The sequence below is a fragment of the Alternaria alternata genome (assembly GCF_001642055.1).
Source record: "Alternaria alternata strain SRC1lrK2f unplaced genomic scaffold CC77scaffold_17, whole genome shotgun sequence".
Taxonomy (NCBI): Eukaryota; Fungi; Ascomycota; class Dothideomycetes; order Pleosporales; family Pleosporaceae; genus Alternaria; species Alternaria alternata.
The window spans coordinates 22,588-44,552 of NW_017306206.1; the positions used below are offsets into that span (position 1 = coordinate 22,588).

At 51.2% G+C, this 21,965-nt stretch overlaps 10 protein-coding genes across 10 annotated transcripts; 6 read left to right on the forward strand and 4 right to left on the reverse strand.

Moving 5' to 3' along the window:
* The first annotated feature begins 89 nt into the window (after nucleotides 1–89).
* CC77DRAFT_994109 (ARM repeat-containing protein) lies at nucleotides 90–5,087 on the forward strand. Its single transcript, XM_018536436.1, has 3 exons — nucleotides 90–494; nucleotides 549–669; nucleotides 720–5,087. Exons 1-3 carry the CDS (start codon nucleotides 281–283, stop codon nucleotides 5,050–5,052), a joined length of 4,668 nt encoding a protein of 1,555 aa, XP_018383133.1. The 5' UTR covers nucleotides 90–280; the 3' UTR covers nucleotides 5,053–5,087.
* Nucleotides 5,088–5,764: 677 nt separating this feature from the next.
* Nucleotides 5,765–6,884, forward strand: CC77DRAFT_1033082 (acid phosphatase precursor; the record flags this gene model as incomplete). The annotated part of the gene is made up of 2 exons (XM_018526777.1): nucleotides 5,765–5,915; nucleotides 5,971–6,884. The coding sequence occupies 2 exons, from the start codon at nucleotides 5,765–5,767 to the stop codon at nucleotides 6,882–6,884; spliced, it is 1,065 nt and encodes a 354-aa protein (XP_018383134.1).
* Nucleotides 6,885–7,669: 785 nt separating this feature from the next.
* On the forward strand, nucleotides 7,670–8,262 carry CC77DRAFT_1063719 (hypothetical protein; the record flags this gene model as incomplete). Its single annotated transcript, XM_018528650.1, has 2 exons — nucleotides 7,670–8,002; nucleotides 8,053–8,262. 2 exons carry the CDS (start codon nucleotides 7,670–7,672, stop codon nucleotides 8,260–8,262), a joined length of 543 nt encoding a protein of 180 aa, XP_018383135.1.
* A 430-nt stretch (nucleotides 8,263–8,692) lies between these two features.
* On the forward strand, nucleotides 8,693–10,147 carry CC77DRAFT_994116 (hypothetical protein). The gene is made up of 2 exons (XM_018536437.1): nucleotides 8,693–9,151; nucleotides 9,206–10,147. The coding sequence occupies exons 1-2, from the start codon at nucleotides 8,849–8,851 to the stop codon at nucleotides 9,752–9,754; spliced, it is 852 nt and encodes a 283-aa protein (XP_018383136.1). The 5' UTR covers nucleotides 8,693–8,848; the 3' UTR covers nucleotides 9,755–10,147.
* A 175-nt stretch (nucleotides 10,148–10,322) lies between these two features.
* Nucleotides 10,323–12,283, forward strand: CC77DRAFT_968030 (glycoside hydrolase). Its single transcript, XM_018535765.1, has 3 exons — nucleotides 10,323–11,280; nucleotides 11,342–11,701; nucleotides 11,759–12,283. Exons 1-3 carry the CDS (start codon nucleotides 10,640–10,642, stop codon nucleotides 12,213–12,215), a joined length of 1,458 nt encoding a protein of 485 aa, XP_018383137.1. The 5' UTR covers nucleotides 10,323–10,639; the 3' UTR covers nucleotides 12,216–12,283.
* Nucleotides 12,284–12,990: 707 nt separating this feature from the next.
* Nucleotides 12,991–13,818, forward strand: CC77DRAFT_1096961 (hypothetical protein; the record flags this gene model as incomplete). The annotated part of the gene is made up of 2 exons (XM_018529869.1): nucleotides 12,991–13,579; nucleotides 13,641–13,818. 2 exons carry the CDS (start codon nucleotides 12,991–12,993, stop codon nucleotides 13,709–13,711), a joined length of 660 nt encoding a protein of 219 aa, XP_018383138.1. The 3' UTR covers nucleotides 13,712–13,818.
* A 459-nt stretch (nucleotides 13,819–14,277) lies between these two features.
* Nucleotides 14,278–16,215, reverse strand: CC77DRAFT_968034 (alcohol oxidase; the record flags this gene model as incomplete). The annotated part of the gene is made up of 3 exons (XM_018535766.1): nucleotides 14,278–15,629; nucleotides 15,694–16,059; nucleotides 16,117–16,215. 3 exons carry the CDS (start codon nucleotides 16,213–16,215, stop codon nucleotides 14,286–14,288), a joined length of 1,809 nt encoding a protein of 602 aa, XP_018383139.1. The 3' UTR covers nucleotides 14,278–14,285.
* Nucleotides 16,216–17,427: 1,212 nt separating this feature from the next.
* On the reverse strand, nucleotides 17,428–19,072 carry CC77DRAFT_233120 (hypothetical protein). Its single transcript, XM_018530764.1, has one exon. It carries the CDS (start codon nucleotides 18,818–18,820, stop codon nucleotides 17,498–17,500), a length of 1,323 nt encoding a protein of 440 aa, XP_018383140.1. The 5' UTR covers nucleotides 18,821–19,072; the 3' UTR covers nucleotides 17,428–17,497.
* Nucleotides 19,073–19,172: 100 nt separating this feature from the next.
* Nucleotides 19,173–20,155, reverse strand: CC77DRAFT_941280 (hypothetical protein; the record flags this gene model as incomplete). Its single annotated transcript, XM_018534788.1, has 2 exons — nucleotides 19,173–19,289; nucleotides 19,340–20,155. The coding sequence occupies 2 exons, from the start codon at nucleotides 20,153–20,155 to the stop codon at nucleotides 19,173–19,175; spliced, it is 933 nt and encodes a 310-aa protein (XP_018383141.1).
* Nucleotides 20,156–20,305: 150 nt separating this feature from the next.
* Nucleotides 20,306–21,787, reverse strand: CC77DRAFT_233074 (hypothetical protein). The gene is made up of 3 exons (XM_018530763.1): nucleotides 21,361–21,787; nucleotides 21,231–21,310; nucleotides 20,306–21,181 (listed from the first exon to the last, which is right to left on the reverse strand). The coding sequence occupies exons 1-3, from the start codon at nucleotides 21,671–21,673 to the stop codon at nucleotides 20,438–20,440; spliced, it is 1,137 nt and encodes a 378-aa protein (XP_018383142.1). The 5' UTR covers nucleotides 21,674–21,787; the 3' UTR covers nucleotides 20,306–20,437.
* Between the last annotated feature and the right edge of the window lie 178 nt (nucleotides 21,788–21,965).

The following is a 21,965-nucleotide window of genomic DNA, read 5'->3' on the forward strand; positions in this document are numbered from 1 at the left end:
GTGGGCTGCGGGTGACCTTTCCGCTTTGGGGTTGGTGTCAAGGCGGGCGCGACGGATGAACGATGACCTGGAAGGCTGCACCTGACGCGTGCGAACGTACAATTAGACACTACGCGTGCGATCCCGTCTGATAAGACTCCATCCAACGAGGATTTGCGTCGAGTATACACAGTGAAAGATCCGCATCACACCCTTCAACATGTTCGTCGTGGCGCATCAACACTGCCCAACATCCTAACACGACTACCACCACGACTAGACTCGCGCATCAACCGCTGCCATGGGTCAAGGCTTCTCCCTCACTACCCTTTCTGCTGGCTCAGCCAACATTGACGTGCCTGAGCTAGCGGATCTCCAGTATGAGAAGTCGCTGGGGGCTGCGCGTTTTATGAAAGCCGTACGGGCGCGCCACAAGGACGGTCTTGTCGTAGCCCGAGTGGTAATGAAACCATATGCTCAATTTGATTTCCAGGAACATGTCAAACGGCTACTCCGTGAGTTTCGTACAAGCTCCGTCATCTTGCAGCTGATTGATTAACATTTACAAGATGAACGCAAAGTGCTGGCAGATGTGCCCAATGCCATCCCATATCACCGCGTTATTGAGACAGCTGCTTGCGGTTATCTTGTACGCCAATACATCCACAGCTCTCTATACGATCGGTTGAGGTACGTCCTTGTTCCTTTACCAGCCATGTCTCTTATTCAACATCATATAGTACACGTCCATTCCTGGAAGAGATAGAGAAGAAATGGCTCTCGTTCCAGCTCCTTTGCGCTGTACGAGACTGCCACGCCAGGAATATCTATCATGGCGACATCAAGACCGAGAATGTCCTTGTCACATCCTGGAATTGGCTGTATCTCGCCGACTTTTCGTCCTCGTATAAGCCAGCACATCTACCGGAAGATAACCCTGCCGACTTCTCCTTCTACTTCGACCTCTCCGGTCGCCGCACTTGTTACCTTGCACCAGAGAGGTTCCTGGCTGCTGGACAGCAACCTGAAGGCGAGGGCGATGTAAATTGGGCCATGGACATCTTCAGCGTCGGCTGCGTTATTGCCGAACTATTCTTGGAAGCACCCATCTTCTCCCTCAGTCAGCTCTTCAAGTATCGACAAGGCGAATACAACCCCGAACATTCCCATCTCAACAAAATCCAGGATGCTAGCGTACGGGAACTGATCTTGCACATGATACAAGTAGACCCTAATTCACGCATGACTGCTGAAGACTATTTGACGCACTGGAAAGGCAAGGTATTCCCAACATACTTCTATGGCTTTTTGCAACAGTACATGTACTCAATCACCGATCCATCCTCGGGGCGCAAGCCTGTAACCACCGGAACAGAACATCTTGGTGAACCTGATGAGCGTATAGAGCAGATATATAGCGACTACGACAAGATCTCCCACCTGCTTTCCAACGAGGAAGGAAAGGAGCTCACTAGACCAGAATTTTCTCCTCCAAAGCCAAACGCCAAGCTCTTCCCGCTATTCGTCAACATACCAAACTATCAGCACCAAGCTTCTCCTGCCCGGAGTCTAGCCATCGACGACGGCAACTTGGTCTTCTTGACTATTGTCGTGTCTTGTCTACGTGGAACAGCGAGAGCTTCTGCCCGTGTTCGCGGCCTCGAGTTACTCCTGGCATTCTCAGAGCGCTTGACAGACGAAGCAAAGCTGGACCGAGTGATCCCTTACGTGGCCCAATTGCTAGTCGACAAGTCCGACCAAGTCAAGATTGCTGCACTACGCACGCTGACGCAAATCCTTGCTATGGTGCAGGTCGTCTCTCCCATAAACGCCTACATCTTTCCGGAGTATGTTTTGCCACGACTAGAGACATATCTACCTGATTATCCTACCAACGTTGGCTCCCTTGTTCGTATGCAGTATGCCTTTTGTATTGGCACATTGGCAACTACTGCGGCTAGGTATCTGGATATGATCCAAGCTCTGCGTGCAGAGGGATCATTACCCACTGCAGATCCCGAAACGGAAGATGACATGTCTTCGTCTGCTCACCGGAACCAGTTTGACTCGGACCGTCGCATTCTCGTAGAAGCCTTCGAGAAGCATACTAAAGCTCTTCTTACTGACAGCGACGCTGCGGTTCGTCGAGCCATGCTCAAGTCCGTCTCTGACCTCTGCGTTTTCTTCGGCAGTCCTAGGGCCAATGATGTCGTCCTCAGTCATCTCAACACCTATTTGAATGATCCAGATTGGATGCTCAAGTGTGCATTCTTTGAGGGCATTGTGGGCGTGGCCGTATTCGTTGGCGGTGCTAGTCTGGAAGGTTACATTCTACCGCTTATGGTTCAGGCATTGACAGATCCAGAAGAGTTTGTGGTTGAAAAGGTTATTCGAGCACTTTCGTCCATGGCAGAGCTTGGCCTATTCCAGCGCTCCAAGACTTGGGAGCTGGTGGACATCCTTGCCCGGCTTACCATGCACCCCAATCTGTGGATACGAGAGGCAGCTGCACAATTCATCTCGGCCGCCTCTAGGTACCTGTCGGTAGCCGACACGCACAGCATTCTGGTCAACCTCATTCGACCGTATCTAAAAGTCATACCCTCAGAATTCTCTGAGCTACGAATTCTGGAGTCTTTGAAGCTACCTATGTCACGTTTACTCCTAGAGATGGCTTCAAACTGGGCACTTCAATCTCAAAAAGGACAGTTCTGGGTCGCAGCTAGGCATCAGCAGACGTTTACCTTTGGTTCATCAGACGATAGCCTTCCAACGATTTCTGGGCGTGAACTAGACCAGAAGGTACTGCAACGGTTACCAAAAAACGAGGAAGACGAGCTATGGCTACGAAAGCTTCGTAATGCAGGCATGACGATAGAGGATGATTTCAAACTTGTTGCTCTGCGAGAGTTCATCTGGAGGGTAAGCCATCGCCGGCGCTCTGACAGTCTTTCCACCCCAACTACGAAATTCAATAGCGTTGTCTTGTTGCACGACCTTGGTATCAAAGCCCAGACTGTGCTTTTCGATGAAGACGTCCGTCAAGTCATGGAACAAACCAGGAAGCCAAACGCTCCCGAGGAACATATGCAGCCTCGAACGATCAAGGATGCTCTGTTGGATGCATCAACTACGGAGGCTAATGGGCTGGCTGATCGTATGCCGCATTTTGAGAGTCAAGCGGGACGCCTCATACGCGAAGAGACGGGCATAACCATTCCCGTACGATCGAAGATGTCTTCTTCCAACGATGCACACTCTAGTCTGGGCTCGCCACCTTCAGAGACCGATGCGCGACGGAGGTCATTACAAACCGCGAAGCCGTCCCTGTCGCCATCAAACTCTATTGGCTCGAGTGACTACCCTGGTAGCCTTCGACATCGCAGCAGTGCGCTGGGACTGCTCGGTAAAGGAGAGAACAAAGCATTGGCAGAGATTGGTACTACTTCTGCAAACGCTTTCGGAAAAGTGGATGGAACCCACGTCCGAGATTCTTCACGGTCCCGACCTCCGAACTCCCCACTCGCTTTCGATCGGCATGAGCGAAGTCCTATGCGGATCCGATTTAGGAACGCACATAACTATACGGGCAACGATCCGGCAATCCTCAAGCTTCTAGATTCCATGCTGCTAGAGCGCTTCCCTACAGATGAGATCGAGTTCGGTCCTCGCATACAGCCACCGGTTCGGCGACAGCCAATTAGATATAAGGATGCTCACCAATCGGCACCCGGTATACCGTGGAGACCGGAAGGCACCTTAGTGGCTAGTTTCGGGGAGCACACTGCTGCTGTCACGCGAATTCTAGTATCCCCGGACCAAGGCTTCTTCATCAGCGGATCAGATGACGGTACTGTAAAGATTTGGGACACGTCGCGCCTGGAGCGTAATATCACCCGAAGATCGCGACAGACTTACAGATTGGGTGAGGATGTCAAGGTCACAAGTCTGGTGTTTGTAGAACAGACTTATTCGTTTGTTGCAACGGGGAGTGATGGAAGTGTACATGTGGTACGTGTAGACTACCTCCAGAGTCAGGACGGCAATGCCAAATTCGGAAGACCTCGACTTCTTCGCGAATATCAGCTTCCCAAGGGCGATTGTGCTGTATGGTCGGAACACTACAATGGAGACAGCAGGTCAGTGCTTTTGTTAGCCACCAATACCTCCAAGGTCATCGCACTAGACTTGAGAACCATGGAACTGCTATACACCCTCGACAACCCTTTGGATCATGGAACACCTACCTGCTTCTGTGTGGATAAGAGAGCACATTGGCTGCTACTAGGGACTTCGCATGGCGTACTTGATCTCTGGGATCTCCGCTTCAAGCTTCGTCTCAAAGCCTGGGTATGTCACGGAGCATCGCCTATACATCGTCTTTGCCAAGTTTTCTTCCCAAAGTTGAAAAAGACTCGATTGTATATTGCCGGTGGTAGCGATCAGGGAGAGGTCACAGTATGGGATTTTGAAAAGCACATTTGTAAGGAGGTATACCGTACGGGAACGTGCAAAGACATCGGTAACAAGAGCACCACACTCATCGATCTTGATGAGGAGAAACCTGGCGGTATGCTTGGCCGCTTTGCAACCAGCGTCGAACCAACAGCCAGCTCAACAGCCGACCGCGGTATTCGCGGACTAGCAATACACACACAGGCTACAGATGAGAAAGGCGAGCCAAAGCACACATTCCTCCTTACTGCAGGTCCGGACTGGAAAGTCCGGTATTGGGATACCAGTCGAGCAGAATCATCGATGGTTGTGAGTGGCCTAGAGCTTGATGAAAGCAAGCCAACTTACACCGCTTCGCAACCGAGCCCAGATACTGTCGTCATTACTGAGAGGTTACAGCAGCCTGCCAACCAAGTGAGTAGTGCAAGGGACAGCAGGCCGAACACTTCAGTCAAGAAGGTACCCGGCAAATCGTCAAGATCAGGTGCTATCGCGTTGCAGCAGCAGTACCTGCTTAAGAGTCATGTGGACCGTATACTAGATGTGGCGTTGATTGAGCAGCCATACGGCATGGTCATCTCAGCCGATCGGTCTGGAGTCATCAACCTTTTCATGTAGAGATTTGCTTCAATAGAACACATCAAACTATCGCCATTACAATCACTCGTGACCGGATTGCACATTGTGAAAGTGTTTTGACCGAACACGTTCTCGGTCGTGCTATCGCACCAAGGTATACTCCGAGTAAGATGGTAGTCTCCAGACGAAACAGGACGCTAGCAAAGCAGCCCCGACTCATTCAATGGGTAAGGGACCTTGCGGCTCCTTCTCTATCAGCACGAACAACATACTGATGAAGTTATCATGCCGGAAATAGTGATGCTTGGTGTATCTTTCCCAAAACCATGCTCAGAAAACCTCACGGTCGCCGGACTCCGATGCATTTCGCGTCTTATCCGGACGCGCGTGATCTCCTTCCCAATTCGTCTTAGCCAACCACGAGGCGTTCCGCATATCTTTATCGACATCGAATCAGCACACGACTTAAGCACAGGTGAGAGCTCGACGCGATATCGGGGATTCCAAGTTCTTGGTACCCGTTCCTGTTCCTGCAGCGATTATCTTCCAAGTTGCTCAGCTATATGCCTAATTCAGTACAGTCGCCATGCATGTGGCGCAACCAAAAGCTGGCACCGGTTCGACCGGAATAGGTCGCTGGGTTCCTATATAAAGTGTGGCTTCTCGGGTGTTTATGGTACGCCAGGAAGGTTGCACGCCGCTTCTGCAAATCTCAAAGCTTAGACGCCCACGTCCTTGTCAATCGGTCAGCATGCGCCTCTCTCTCAATGCTGCGCTCGCAGTAGCGCTGGGTCTTGCCTCGTCTTCAGATGCACTCAAGATCCTCATGGGTAACGATGATGGATTCGGAAGCGGAAATCTGAGAGAGCTGTACAAGTTGTTGGTCGATGCAGGCCACGAAGGTAATGCCTTTCATCAATTCTAGCCCTGTGATGCCCGATGCTAACTCCGCGCCAGTTCTTGTCGTCGCCCCGGCGCAACAGCAGTCCGGTAAAGGCAGCACCGTCATCTGGGCCGAGTCAGCAAACCTCACTACCCCATCCCAATACGACATCATTCCTGCAGGTGCACCAGCAGTCGGCCGTGATCCAAACGATGACAACATCTGGTACTACGATGGTACACCTGCTGCGTGCACCTTCGTGGCGCTCGACTACGTGCTTCCACGTTACTACCCCGACTGGCATCAGACAGCTGATCTCTTCATTGCCGGGCCAAACTACGGCACGAACCTCGGTCCCTTTGTGATGGGCCTGAGTGGAACTGTAGGCGCAACGTTTGCCGCTGTATCGCGCTCAATCCCTGGAATTGCCACGAGCGCGAGCAACAAAGCGGTGCCCTATTTCAACGTGACAAGTGCCTCAGATCCCGCTGCTTTGGCAGCCAAAGTCTCCTTCGAAGTCGTCAACGAGTTCATCAAGAACACACCAGAGGGGCAAAAGGTTCTTCCTTTGGGCTATGGCGTAAATGTCAATATACCCGAGCTTGTCAATAGCACCATGCCCCCGGTGATCAAGACCAGGCTCACAGGTGAGGCCAACACAGATGTGGCAGTTTTCAACGAGACGAGTGGCCTGTTCACGTGGGACAACCTCGACCCTCTAGCTGCTGGCATCAACGCCGCGTACAACGGAGACACAAGTCTGCCTGGCGAGACGTTCGTAGTCGCTGGAGGCGGCATTAGTGTTAGTGTCTTCACCATGGACTTCTCTGCGCCGAGCATTGAGTACACCGAAGCAGTGTATGGCAAGGCTGAGAGCTTGTTTAGCGCTAGTTCTGATGTGAACGCTACTAGTTACAGTAAGAGGATGGTGCAAGAGCGTATGCGCAAGAGGGGCGCCATGCTGAGCGGACGCGACGGCGGAGCGTAGAAATTTCGCGTTGTTCTAGCCATAGTTATGTCATCAATAAATCATGCTACTGTAATAGCGGGAGCCATCTGTCAGTGCCCCACACCAGCCGTTCCTATCAACATCACGAACCACACTCAAACGCGAACATAAGTAATCATCTCTTCTCTGAACACCAAGAATCGCTGGCGCATCGCGAGCGCCATACTGTATTTGGCAACGCGACAGGCACCTAACAGGCCAAGCTTTCGCCAAGCTCATGCATACCGGTGCCACAGTAGCAGCTTCTGACATCCGGAGGGTTTCACAGCCTTGTCGTTCAGGAACAACATCCAGCTCAGGCCATGCAGGATTGCGCGATCCATTCTCTGGCGACGCATAACGTTTGCAACTCCAGGCAGAATTTTCCTACTCGTGGGAACTCTTTCAACAGCCGCCGAATTGAAGTGCTCGTGCGCTTTGCGCATAGAGCCTGATACTCCAGGTCGTGTATGAGACGGCGCCTTGGGAGACGCTCTGGCGGGATAGCTCGGCAAGAACGAAACCTCAGGATCGGAGCTCTTGCTTCGGGTGTGTCTAGCCTACAACAGCGCTGTGCAGAAGATATGTATAAGAACGCATTGCAAACCTCCCTCTTAAGTTTCTTATTATCATCAAGCGTTTTCAATCATCTCCTTTTAACTACTAAACATATCCAGCTTGACGCTGTGACTTCAATTCTTACCTTCTTTACCTCTATCATCAGCTGTGCTGTTCCTACGAATTACTTTTTGTTATCTTGAATATCCACTCCCCACATCTTCACCATGTACTTCCAATCTTTCGCCGTTCTCTCGCTCGCCGCCCTCTCTGTCGCTGCACCCACATCTAGCAAGCGCGCAGTGTTGGCCCGTCAAAGTGGACCAGTTCTCGCCGACACAACCTACAACGACATCTCCATCTCAGGTGGACAGGCTGGAAATGCCCAAGCCGAGGCCATGGCGGTCTTCTCGGCGCTGGACCTACAGAACCCTGGAAACATCGATCCCGCAGATCTTACCTTTTTGAATGAAGTCAACCAAGTCGCCAATGATGCAGAAAAGGAGGCTTTTAACCCCGCAGTGGAAGCTGCTACCGGTGATGAGGCCGACCAGATCCAGGTATGTGACTTTTCATGACCGCGACGTAGCAAAAGCTGACAAGTCGGCAGAACGGAAAGATCAAGAACAAGGTCCTGAAGCTCATGGCCACTGTCATCAAGCTTCAGGCTCAGCAAGCCCAGGGTGACGATTCCGTTGCCGACAAGCTTGCGGAGGAGATGACGAAGCTCAACAACAACATCAAGCAAGACACGGCGGCTGCCGGCCAATTGTCCATTGCTGAGCCTTTTGACGCCACCATCTCTGGCGGAGGCAACTAAGAAGCGGGGGTGAAGACGAGGATAATCCAATAGTCGTACCATCAAGGTTGGGAGCACCATAGTACGAAACGAGATCCTTCTGCGCTTCGCAAGCGTAACTAACTGTCTAAATTACCATTGCAACCTGTGACACCTGTCACCAGTTATAAATATATCTATGTCATGTCCAAATTCTCACTCTTGCGCTGACAATGTCAAGACAACGTTGAATCTCAATTGTCGTGAACTATGCAAGACTCGAGGTCTCGATAACGCTGTCATCAGAGCCACGAGGCTGATCCGGCGATGTTGACGTTGAGTACTGTTAGCCGTTCCATAGTGTCTGGCAGCTTGCACTTTCCCCACTTATAGCGTGGCCTGATGGCCGGAACTTGAAGAACTGCCGAACATGGAGCCTCGGAACGGCGTCGGCCTCGCGTCATCGTACGTTGGTCGACTTTAAATACTCCCGCCTCGATAACAGCACTAAGCAGCTCTATACCAATTAACATTGACGTTGACATTGTTGTTGCATTTGTTGCTTCTGTAGTAGTTGTCATCAGTTGATTTTTGTTATCGTGGTCCTCGCGCTCGCATTGGCGTCACCATGTCGAAGCTATCACCAACACTCAAGTCGCTCATCAACGCCGCGCATTCGCGCCCAGGCCCCGTACCAGCGCCACCAAGGATACAGGCTGTATACAAGCGGATAGAGCAAGAGGCCACAGATCGCAAGCTTGGGCGACCATCATGGCTCGGCATCTCTACAGCCGCGACCATGACGATGAACTCGCCCGAGTCGATGATGGCCCTATACAACAGCTCAGCTACCGCCAGACCAGAGAGTGAAGGTGTCGCGATAGCAGAATTCATGCGCGAGATCGGTCTGAAGTGCATCGGCTTCAATGGCGTAAGCATTTGACCTGACGCGTGAGATAAGGCCGTGTACTCATACTCGTTGCAGATACCGCGCACCATCAACATGTTAAACGCCTTCCGCGCCGAACTCCCCTCGTCAATCGCGTCCTCCCTAAACACCAAACCTACGCGCTTCCCAGACCCTTCTAACATCGAACACATAAACAAACGCGGACGCGCTCTCTGGGATGCCATCTACCGCCCCCTAGAAACAAAACTCGAACACAAGCTCGGCGACGCGCATCCCGATCTGCCCGTCTTCATCATCAACAACGAATACGGTGGCCTCTTCACCGACCCTCCCCGCAGAGAAGGAGCCACCGTGGGCCGCATAACAACCAGCTTAATCGCCATCACATGCTTGAGGGCGCAACAAGGAGTCGGACCCCAAGTGCTCAGCCACGTCTTTGGCCTAAGGAAGGCTTGGGAAGATGGCACCTGGAAGCAAGAGCCTGAAGCTGGCGAAGAGGAGGGCATCAAATGGTTGGTTAGCGATGAAGGGTGTACATGGATCCTGGAGAAGGTCGATGAGCTTGTTGAAGCTCTTGGGGGAGGACAGGGAAGCACCTTTGCGCCCATCAAGTCTAAGCTTTAAGAGCAATATCTCGATGCCATCATGAGATGATAAAGAGAACAAGTCAGCCATGGTGATACCTTAGTCTTTTTTACCATTCGAGCCATAGGTTTCTTCGCAAGCGCCATCTTGCAAATTATCAGAAAATGCTGAGGCAGGTAAGAATGACTAAGGAATAACGAATCATGATGAACTACTCAACAATGGCGAGGAGCTATGTAACTTGAGAAAGCGGTCTCTATCAGCTGTATCCTGAGCGGCTGTCTAAATTAGTGGCGCCATCTCGACGCAAGTACATGATGCAAAAATAGATGTGAAAGGAGTTTGTATCCAGTGGGCTGGAAGCCCAACACTAGCTATGGTATCTCATGAGCCTGCAAAAGCCTCCATGTCGGTTAATTCCAAGTACGTAATCCTAGTCGTGTACCTTCCAGATGGCCCATGCTCGACCGCGCATCCCAATTGTTTCGATCATACCAACCGCCTGGTAGCAATCCACCGGTTAATATCTCCATGTTTCCTGGTAGTTCAGCCGGGCAACGCTTATCTCCAGGCCTTACCCCGCTAAACATCCCGTAAAGCTTGATTTGAGCCCCACTTCTCCGACATTGTGGACTAGCGCATAGCGCTACTTGAGGACTGACATCCAAAGATCCGATGGGTACTCACGTCACTCCGTGAAAGCGATACGCTAGAGGTTGTGATATCGGTAGCGAGTTTATCCTAGATCCGTACGTGCTGGATAATTGAGGTGTGCCGCAAATCATCGTGTCGTCATCCATGAGAACGCGATTCAAAATGTCTCTTTCCGTATTAGGGGTTTCTGGTTGGCAAGACGTGAAAAAGTCATAAGAGGGGTCACCAGACAGGACTTCTTCCAAGCAAGATAAGTATATTGATGCAAAGATGGCAAAGATGACTGCGACATCACTTCTTCCACTGCTTTATGCAAGTGGGATCTGCGCCCAATATGTTCCTGTGCCATGGGCATACACACAAGACGAGCCTCCTGTGAAGGTTACCGTTGATGCTACGGTACGACATCAAACCATGATTGGGGGTGGCTGTTCGGGAGCTTTCGGCGTCGCCTGTGATCAGACCGGATCCCAAGGGCTTTCGCCCTCGAACCAACAACTCGTCAGCGATTACCTTTTTAGCGAAAACCTTGGAGGCCTTTCCGTTCTACGCAACCGAGTCGGTTCGAGTCCTACCGATGGTATTCTTGGTAGCTGTCCATCGACGCCTTCAGCACCGGCCAACTATTCAGGCCTAGGAATGAACGATTCCACAGCCGACAGTTGTCAACTCAAACTCACACAGCAAGCTATGAACGCCAATCCGGACCTTTTTATCTACGCCGACGCTTGGTCTGCTCCGGGTTGCTTCAAAACCGATTCCACTGACATCAATGGCGGGCTGATCTGCGGTGTACGCGGAACCAATTGTACGCATGACTGGCGACAGGCATATGCTGACTACCTCGTGGAATACGTCAGGCTGTATGAAGAGAAGGGTATCAATGTTAGCTTGATAGGCGCTTACAACGAGTAAGTATCCCTCCACGAACCGCTCGCAGGACATACATTGACTTCGTACACCTGCATCTAGACCGGATTTTAATCCCGTCACTTACGCTAGCATGGACTCCGACGGATATCAGGCTGCAGACTTCCTGGAGGTACTCTATCCTACCGTCAAGAAGTATCGCAAGGACTTGCAGGTATCTTGCTGCGATGCTACTGGTGCTCGTCAAGAACGGAATCTCCTCTACGAGTTGGACCAAGCTGGTGGCGGTAAGAACTACGATATAGCGACATGGCACAACTACCAAAGCATGCCAGAGCGGCCCTTCAATACGCAAGGTCAGCCCAATATGGAGACGGAGTGGTCAGACGGCAGCGGCTCCTTCAATACGACTTGGGATACGACAGGTCAGCTTGCAGAGGGTTTACAATGGGCCATCTATATGTAAGCAATATATATGAGCCAACGCTAAGGTCAAGTCGATGCTAATCTTGTGAACAGGCACCAAGCCTTTGTCTTTAGTGACACGTCCGGATACCTCCACTGGTGGTGTGCGCAAGACAACCCGGGAAATACCACCGGTAGCGATGCCATTCTCGTTCGCCTGGATGGCGATACTTTTGAGGTCTCTCGCCGTCTCTGGGCTTTCGCCGGCTACTTCCGTTTCGCACGCCCAGGATCGGTTCGCATCGATGCTATCAGTCCCGCAGAGAACCTCAAGGTCACGGCCTTCGAGAACACGAATGGTACGCTGGCTATCCCTGTTATCAACGAGGCGCACTTTGAGAGGCAGGTAGAGGTAAGTATCGGGGGCTGTCAATTAGCTCTGGGTGTTGCGACTGCATATCTAGCAGACAATGAACACAACAATACGCTGGTTGGGACTTATGGAGTCAATGGGTCAACGTTCCTGGCTAGTATTCCGCCGAGGAGTATGACCACTTTTTTCCTGGAGTGAATGTTGTTAGTGGAAGTTTCAACACCTACTCCTTGACTACAGAACATTTCGATTCCATTTGGTGGAACGTATTTTATAGAAATAATCATCCAACGAAGTGTTCAAGTGTATTTCCGGAAGATGGCAATAAGCCTTTTGCTCACGCTCTTATTTACTGTGCTTCGGGAGCTAATCGTACACCAGGATTCACGAGTTATTGTCCCCAGCACAGCCACTCTCAATCACGGCCAGATTGGTCTTCAGATTCTTTCTTTTTGCTTCGAAGTGATTCTAGAGATGTATTCACCGCTGTCAAAGCCCTTCTAGTGACATGCGCGTAATTACAGGCAAAGGACGTGAAACGAGTATCGTATTTGTAGACGTTCAGACCTCTTTGCAAACTGGTAAACTAGATATGCTGTGAACTCTACGCACGCGTGAAAGTAGCTGGAGAAAATGGTTCGTATACCTAGGGTGAATAGAGAGTAGCTATTACGTGGTTGTAGGACTGAACGCGTAACTGACGCGATACAATACCCTGTCTCCCGTGCTCCAAAATCACCATCCATCTCCACCAGTGCGCCTTTCATCGCTCACTGAGGCACTTTACCACCATTCGGCTCTCTCGCTACTGTCTAACCGTTTGCGGGAATTTGTTCGCTTGCGGCATCAGCAACCATACCCCCAACCAACCCTGCCTGCCGCCCGCTCATCAACCTTGACTCTCCGTGCAGTAACCTCAGGACCACACGCCACATAGATGCAGTCAGATACGGCAGAAGCCGCTCATTCAGCGATGACAAGCCTGAATCTTCCTCTGCAACTTCATCCGGAACCTGCACAGATCCCGAATCCAGGACACAGTCAGATGATGGTGCCTATGGGTTTCGCAGCGCAGCTGCGAGCACTACAAGAAATACAGCAAGAGCAGGCAGAGCGTATTTCCAGATTGGAGCAAGAGAACGCGGATCTCAGGAATTTTGAACGAAGCGTTATCGACGTCGCTGATCGCGTCCGAGCACTTGAGCAGCACAAAGCCTATATTGCCGCGAGACGTAGGGAGGCAGTCGGCCAACTTCTCAATATGCGAACCCTACACCAAGAAGCCGACAACGCGTTTCAGCTTCGTACATCAGACATGCAACCAGATGATCTCGAAGGCATATTGGGGGTGTACGGCACCATGTTGACCACCACAATGAACCACCATCAGCGTGTGCTTGCCCAAACGCGTGCAAACGGCCACTTCCCCACGTATGCAACACCGATTCCACAGACTCAGCAGGTGACTGCACCAATGCACTATCGCCACGCGTATGCAGCTGCGTACTCCGAACATGGGTACTGCTATGCCCATAACATGCCTTATCACTGTCGTGTTTGCAGTAAGTGACCGCCGCCCCGTCTCGATCACCAGCTATTGACGACATCTTGTGAATATATCAGGCAACTGGCATACTGACGTTGATGCTCTACGCATCCATCATGGCCCTGAATCGAGGAGCCACTCCTCTTGAGTAATGTATAGCAAAGTGTTGAGTTGGAATGGAAGTCGGCAGGGTTGGCGTACGCGTGGTATGGTTCAGACGTTTCTGCGCGATATTGATTGAACCACTGGTACAGGAGGCTTCGGCTAGTTGATTGTTTCAGCTTCCTATCATGCGTCATTCATTTGGACGCTGGATCACACAGCACGGACAAAAACGAGAAGATAACTGGCCTCTGGAACAGCATTACCAATCTTGTGCACTTGTCTGGCTGTACTTTTTTACCTTCTCAGGTCTGATGGAGTAATGACATAGTCGGTCGATGAAGACACTCGATATCAGCGACAGACTTTTCATGCGTCCAAGATCGAGACTCTTTGCAGGACACGCGCGCAAGAAGGTGGCTGTACACAGGTGTCTAGATATGGTTACCATCAAAACAGATGAGCATAGCAGAATGACGACACGACGCTATCATGTCGCGACGCGCTACGACACGCTCCTGAGGTTCGCTAACACGAATGAGGCTAAGCCTTGCCGGACTTGATTCTGCATGTGCCAGCCTTCCTCGCGTTCTATCCATCGCGACTCCGGAGCCTTCCCATCAGCGGTACTCCGCCGTGATGATCTCCGCTGCCCGCTCTGCGATGCCATAGATGGCTGTCTGGATGTGTGCAGAGATGATCATCGGAATTACGCTCGCGTCCACAACCCGGAGATTCCCCACGCCATAAACTCTCAGTTTTGGGTCAACCACGCCACCGTCTTTCTTCGGCAACATCGCACAAGTACCTAGTGGATGGTAGAATGTAAATACGTTATCCCTGATGTACATCTCCCACTCTGCGTTCGTTTCGGTGTCCATACCAGGGTCGAATTCGGAAACCCAGACGTTCTTGAAAGGAGCAGTCTTAGCCATTCTTCGCGCATACTTTGCTGCTGATATCAAAGCCTCCAGATCATAGGATGTACTTAGATATCTCGGGTTCACTAGGGGCTTGTTCAGAGGGTCAGATCCATTGATGTGTACCGATCCTCTGGCGAATGGGTGCTGGACTCCAGCAAGAAGTGTCACATACTGCTTACCGTAGCCAGTTGTACCGTTCTTTGGATATCCAGTCGTTCCAATATAACCATCGCTGAATACGACCTCGATATCTGGCGCTCCAGATCCATGGCCAGTGAGCAGCTCAAGCTTCTTTCGGTCCACAGGGTTTGACATGTTCGCTGATTGCATCGCCAGTTGGACGAGCTTGCTGTCGTCGCCAAGAGCCTGTTTCCACTTCAGAAAGCCATAACAACTACCAGCGTATTGGTACAAAGATGGCTGGCCACGTTTCCAACGTTCCAACTCAATAGCTGCCAATGTCGTGTTGTATTTCAGAACATCTACCCCAAGTACATCGGGTTTGAGTTCGTATGTTGTTTGGATTCGAAGATGATCCTGTAAGTTTTCGCCAACCCCAGGGAGTTCGATAACTTGCTTGATACCAGCGTCGTTCAACACGGTTCTCTGACCTATTCCGGAAAGTTCCAGTATCTTTGGCGAAAGTAAACTCCCGGCTGCGACAATTACTTCCCTCCTGGCTTTCACTAATGTGCCGTTCATGAGCACGACACCAGTCGCCTTCGACCCTTTCGTGTTGAGCTGCACTCTGTGAACGGTAGTGTTAAACATGAAAGCCAGGTTATCGCCAGCTTCTGGAATATAATCAACTGAGTAGGACCGTGTGTGATTGGACGCGCGATACGTGGCCGGCTGGTACATGACACCAAGGTTGTTGCCATTCAACGATTCAAGGTTCTCTTGCAGTCCAAGACTGGTCAGAGTTGGGATACAAGCTTGGAGTTGGGGCGGTGGATTTTCGGTCAGAGCGACTTGGATTGGGCCGCCATATCCAACACCGTCGACGCCGTACTGTGCGGTGCCATTTTGGCGTTGAAAGTACTGCAGATGCGAAAGTGCGAACTTAGTGAATGTTTCACACACGTTTTGTACGACTACGACTTACCTCGGTTTTCAGCATACTTGGATACATATTCTGCCACCCCCACCCCGGGTTCCCAAGCTCTTCCCACGCATCGTATTCCTTGACAGTGGCACGGTTCCAGACAAGCAGATTCAGGGCCGAGGTGCCTCCTAGGACCTTACCACGGTTGTGACCTATAGTCCGATTGTTTGCTGCAGCCTGTGGCACAGTTGGGAGACTCCAATCATAAGAGGAGCCAAAGGTCGAACCTCTTAACCCGGGTATATAAATTCGTTGCTCGTGGCGTCCATCCGGGCCAGCTTCGATTACCAAAACACAATGACTTGGCAGGGCCTTGCTGAGTCGGGAGGCCAGTGCAAGGCCAGCTGTTCCACCTCCGATGATTATCTTGACAAAGCCTCAGCTTAGTCTTGGGTATGCAATCATGTTTGGGAAAAGACATACGAAGTCGAAGCTGACATCAGGCACCTGACATGGTGTCGCACTGGCCGCAGGTACAAGACCCAGCACAGCTGTGAGAAAAAGATTCAAGATGAGCCGCATGGACGATTTAATTTCAGGATACGAGGAGCGTAGTTGCAATGAGCCTCCTGTGTGGTGGTTGTGTTGAGATAGAAGACCTTAACAACGGAATATGAATGGCTGCTGGGGCATTATTTAGGGCCAAAGATCTGGGGAATACTATGCAGTGCAAACAACTATAGCAGGGCCCACATTACCCACGATTCAAAGGGTCCACCTCTCATACCCATCGAGCCAATGCGGGTCGCCGTGTAGAGGATTCAGCATCGACCGAACACGATAGCCGAGCGAAGCAACGGGAAGTTCTTTGTCGTGCTAAGGTTATCTCTAGAAGGTGCTCGACGTCGGCGTTTTAGATTGCAGGGCATCTTGTACAGCGAGTAATAATGATCTAAGAGGATGATCCTAGTCCTTTTATTGGCCAGCATCACGCATCAGTATAGCCGACGGCACGTATCTGCATATCGCTCATGCAGGTAGGGGTTCTTACCAGCGGAACCAAGGCGCTGACCGGAAAAACTGCCAAAGTACATCCATATTTCATCCTCGCCCCGACAGATTCCCTTGAGTTTCGTGGGTCAACTACGTTGACTATACTCCTCTTGATAGCTTATTCATTGTGCTCATGACACTTCTAGTACAAGCTTCTTTCTTTTGACAATTTTATCTACCAGATGACACCAAATCGCGAACCTATTGTCCTCATGAACACCTGGCAAGCACGGTGAGATCGCGGGTTGGCTAATTTGTGCAGTTCAGTGGGATCCGCAAGCGGGCCAAGCGTGAGTGCTGTGGAGTCGCAGCTGCAAGCGGCACGTAGCGGATTAGCAAGGACAAGCCCTCCGGTTCGACCCAATGCGGCAGAACAAATACTCACCCCGGTCATGGAATGCAGACAAGTATACGCCCGACGAGTTTCTTTACGCGAATGGGCTCATGTTTGTGATACAATGATGTTTCAAAACGGCGTACAAGTCCACGGAGGTCCATCTTCACCACAGTGCCATGGTTCTGTGACATTGAAACACTCAGTCGATGCTTCTAACGTGGCCAATGTACTATTGTGAATTGGACAAACACTCTTATACCATCCTTTCAATTATTACGCAAAAAGTCACCTATCACCAGCCCTACTCGCTGGAGTACCACTACCATCTCACTAACAGGCGTACCCACAACATTCTCAATATCAACAGCCTGTGTATCGATGTCAGACTTGACCCTTCCTCACTCTTCCTCATGTCAATGCTTCTCCATCTCTGGACCCATCGAGCCGAACGAAATTTGCACAGCTTCACCAATCCTAGCATCCTTGTGAGCTTGAACTTATGAGCGGTGATGCTACGTCGCGACAGCTTTGGACGTCCACCATTGGTGGCGGCGCTGTTTTATTGGTTCCGTTCAACAAGGGCGACCTTGGACTTTCGAAGAGCGACGGTGTCGCGCTGCCACTGTCGTAGCCTGCGCAATCCATTTCAGCGCCTAGATTATGTGGAATGCTGGGTGAGGATTGTGGTGGCGTGATGATAGAAGCTGGTGATGGTGCCTGAGATGGCTCGCTGTGACGGCTTTGAACGGTGTCAGACACTGTATCTTGACTGTCAACACTGTTGCGCTCAATGTTATCACCGCGCAGGATATACAGCCACTCTTTCGCGTCGAAGATCTTTCGAACTTCTCGTTTGCCGTCATTCAGTTTCAGTCTCTTCTTGATAGCAATGATCTCTTCTTCAGTGAGAACGACTTCTTCGTCGAGGATGGGCGCAGATTTGCCCAAGAGAAGTTGATCGAGCGTTGACTGCTTCCCGGTTGTCGACTTCTCCCTTGAGCGATGAACCATGTTTTCATAATACGGCATCCAAGATGATTCCGTAGGCGCTCCAACGCCAGACTCTCCGATGTGGCCGGAGTCCTCTTCCCGCGTATGAGCAGTCTTACACGCATCTTTCCTTTTCTGGGTACATAAGTCATAGTGGCGTATTACACTTCGCAAAAGGAACTTAGCATCATGCTTCTTGAATCTCAGCGCACTTCTCTGCCGACGCATACGGTTACGTGGTTTGCTGTTCGGTACATGCAGCTTCAGAGCAGCTGCGAAATGGCTTATAGCGGACTCCCAATCGCCTAAACCAGCACATCCTCGTCCATACCAGTATTTGGAGCGTGCTTGTAAGTCGTAGTTGGATATTGCTTCAGCCAGACGTTGCGCGTACCTGGCACACTTCAGAATATCGCGATAGTGGTTGGGTGTGGATAAATTTGGACAATGAGTCCACGGTTTTGGTTCGACAGCATTAGCTCTAGACTGTAAGACCTCGCAACGCAACAGGTATAGTTGACATTGAACCATTCGCATGCGATTCCTATATCCATCATGCTCTGTCAATTCGGTAGGAATACCGTCAAGGGTGGACTTTTCCGTTGTGCCATCGATGCCAATAACGTCTTCATCTTCTTGAAAAGACAAAATCGATGGTGACGCGCGATCCCAAGGTCGACTTTGCACTTCTGGGAAAGGCAAATCGCTGATGAATGCGCGAACATCCTCAATGAGAGATTCGTTGTGCTGGGGAAGCTCACCAGGAGAGGGACACACGCCCGGCGATAGTATAGCATGTATAGACATTTCGAACTCATCAGTCGGGAGACGAAATTGCAAGACTTCCTGATAATTTGGTGTTGTGACACATTACTGGCGAAGCAGTTTAGATAAGATAAATACGTTATTTGAGTGCGCAGTCACCTGGTCCAACACATGCTAAGACGTCTTTGTTCGTGGTATGCAGCCTTGCGCGACAGAGGGCAATTGCGACAAAGACTGCCGGGATACCCAACGCAATGGTTGAAAACATTCAATGTACGAACAATGAGATGCACCTCACCAAGGGAGCCCTGGTGGTGAAGCTCACCACACGCCTAGCTATTCGTGGCGTCTACCTTGCCTTCTCGTCATGATAGACTAGTACGATTACAGGACGTTACTCTCGGTGAGGTCCGTCGCTCGTTGACTTAACCCAGCGGTAGGGTAAAGACACTCGTCTCGCTTTTGCGGCGGCGCGCTGCCTAAGTTGCGCACTCGTACGTCTGCGTTTATTCTAGGGAAGATCAGCGTGCCGAAAGTCATTTAATCCTAGGGCCCTAAAACCTCTGCATTCTTATCTTCCAGTTGAGCGAGCAAGCCTTCCATAGTGCGACTCTCATCAAAGCCCGACCGACGCTTGGTACAGCGCAGCAGATGCTGGTCATCATCGTAAGACTTTGAAAGCTCGCCGGCTTTAGCAGGAAGTAGTTCGTTGTCACTGATGGTACTGAAGGCTTCTCGGGCTTGGTGCAGTAGACGTAGCTCGTAACATAATAGGCTGCGCTGAAATCGTATCCTAGGTAAGAAGTCCTGGAGTTCGGAGAGACGATCGCATAGATCTACGGCTTCGCTACACGTAGCTAGCGCATCGAGGAGCGCATCGGGTCCTGAAGCGCGTAGGATGTTGCTCTTTAGGAGCAAGCCTTCGGCGCGGGCTTTGCAGCTAAGCGGGCCGCGTAAAAGACGCTCGACCTCGACCAAAGCAGTGCCGTAGTTCCGCTGGGTAATGCACTCCTGCACGCGTTCGAACAAAGGGTTGGTGCAGTCCTCTGAAGACAAACGTAGTTGAAGATGCTCAGTCCTGATTGGTGCATACACTGCAGCTGTACCAAAAGTGAAATTAACTTCAAGATCTTCAACACCATCGAGGGATGTAGGGCGGTGGTTGTCGCGCCCATCAGAAACTACCCGAAGTCGTTGACGTTGAGCGCGCTCGTTCTCTAGTTCAGCTTGCGCGGCAAAACATACGTCCTGTAATTGTTGCAGGCGGTTTGATTGCGTCTCGAAAGCCTCTTTGTATTGGAGCGCCACGGCCTGCCAAGTGTCTCGGTCAACCTTGAGGTCATGGACGATTCGTTCCATGTCGGCAATGCTGTCCATGATGTCGGAGGGTCTCATAGTAATGCACAAATCAATATGCTGTTCTGTGTTTGCAGTGTTGTGTGAGGTGATGGAGTTCTCGATCGATTCTAGGCGATAACATACTTGAGTTGTGTTTGAAGCAAGCGCGACCTGCGAACGGCAGCTGTGGGTGAGAATCCTCGACTCGTGCCTTCCTCATGGTGCAGCTCGCAGCCTATGTGAGCAACAGCATGCAGTGACAGAAGAAAGACTTGCCAATGACATCTGCCAAGAGAAGCAGGTTGTGCATCAAAGGCCACCTCAGATGTTGAAGCCGCCATGCCTCGATGCTTCGACAAACCTCCAAAGGCCAGCTTCTTCAGCGGCTTTCTTGACTGAAGCTACCTCATTCAAGTCTACAGGACGATTGATGTCCGAATACCTTATGTCTTTTTTGGTCGAAGCCGATGCTTCAGCACCGCCTGGCTCAACGACATCTTGACCTGCACGGCCACGCCGCTCCTTACCCACATGGGCTCTCGGGAAATACTGTTCCATAATGTGAACCATGATGTCTTTGCTCACATTGTCCGCAAGCCATCTCATGATCTCCCTACCCTCGTCCTCTTTCCCCGGCATGACCAGGTGGCGCACAAGTACTCCCTTTTTGGCAATACCGTCTGCGGTGAAGCAGAGGTCGCCGACCTGGTCGTGCATAGCCTTGATGCTTTGCATAGCCACCTTTGTGTAGCCGTCGGCCTTGAGCAACTGCCGGCTTGTCTTGTCACTCCAGACCTTAAAGTCGGGAAGGTAAATGTCAACCAGGCCATTCATTAACTGGATGCTCTCCAGCGAATCAAACGATGACGTGTTGTAAATGATGGGTATGTGCAGACCGAGCTCACGCGCGTGCAGGATGGCCAAGCAAACCTGGGGTGCGACATGCTCGGGTGTAACGAGGTTGATGTTGTGTACCCGGCCCACGTCCTGCAGCTTCATGAACCACTCGGCAAGCTCCTCGGGCGTAAGATCGAAACCATTGCGCTGGTGTGCTATGTCGTGGTTCTAGATATAGATTTAGCGCACATATGACCATGGAATAAGAGGCGTTTACCTGGCAGAAGACGCATCTCAGGTTGCACCCAGAGAAAAAAACTGATCCAGAGCCGTTGTGTCCCTGGAAACAGGGCTCCTCTGGTCCACGTTAGCGCGCGCAATCCCGGGCTTCGACAGCTTCGACCTACCGCCAAAATGAGGAGCGATGGTATTCACCTTCACAGTCTCGGCTCCTATCAGGCATACACCCGTCGTCTCATAGCGGTTGACACCGCAAAGCCGAGGACACAGGTTACATTCGCGCAAATGCGCGTACGCCAGGGATCGTTTCTTCGCGGCGTCTACCGAGGACAAAAGTTGGTAACGCGGTATGTAGTCGTCGAGCAGGTATGGCGGCGCGAGGTAGAGGCTTCGTCGGAAAGAGACGTGTTGGACATGAGGGGCGGCGAGTCTGGCCGCACCGCGCTTCAAGGCGGGTCGCAATCTTGAGAAGGATGCCATGCTGGCAAGCTCAAAGCCGTCATCGAGTTGGTGAGATTACAACGCGTACAGTTGGCTGTTGAGTGCGATGCTCAGGCTACATGTGCGATGCCATAACGCTGAGGAATGACGACGGCGTCATTGGCCGAGACCCCAAAGCCGCTGCATCGCTGGACCGCTACGTCACCCCCAACCTCTCCACTTCCCAATGCTTTCACCTTTCCTCTTGAACGTGGTCGGATCCAAACACAAATTCAATGTGTAACACGTAGCCTTATACACGAGCAGCTACTTGCTTCTGGCTTTCTCCTCT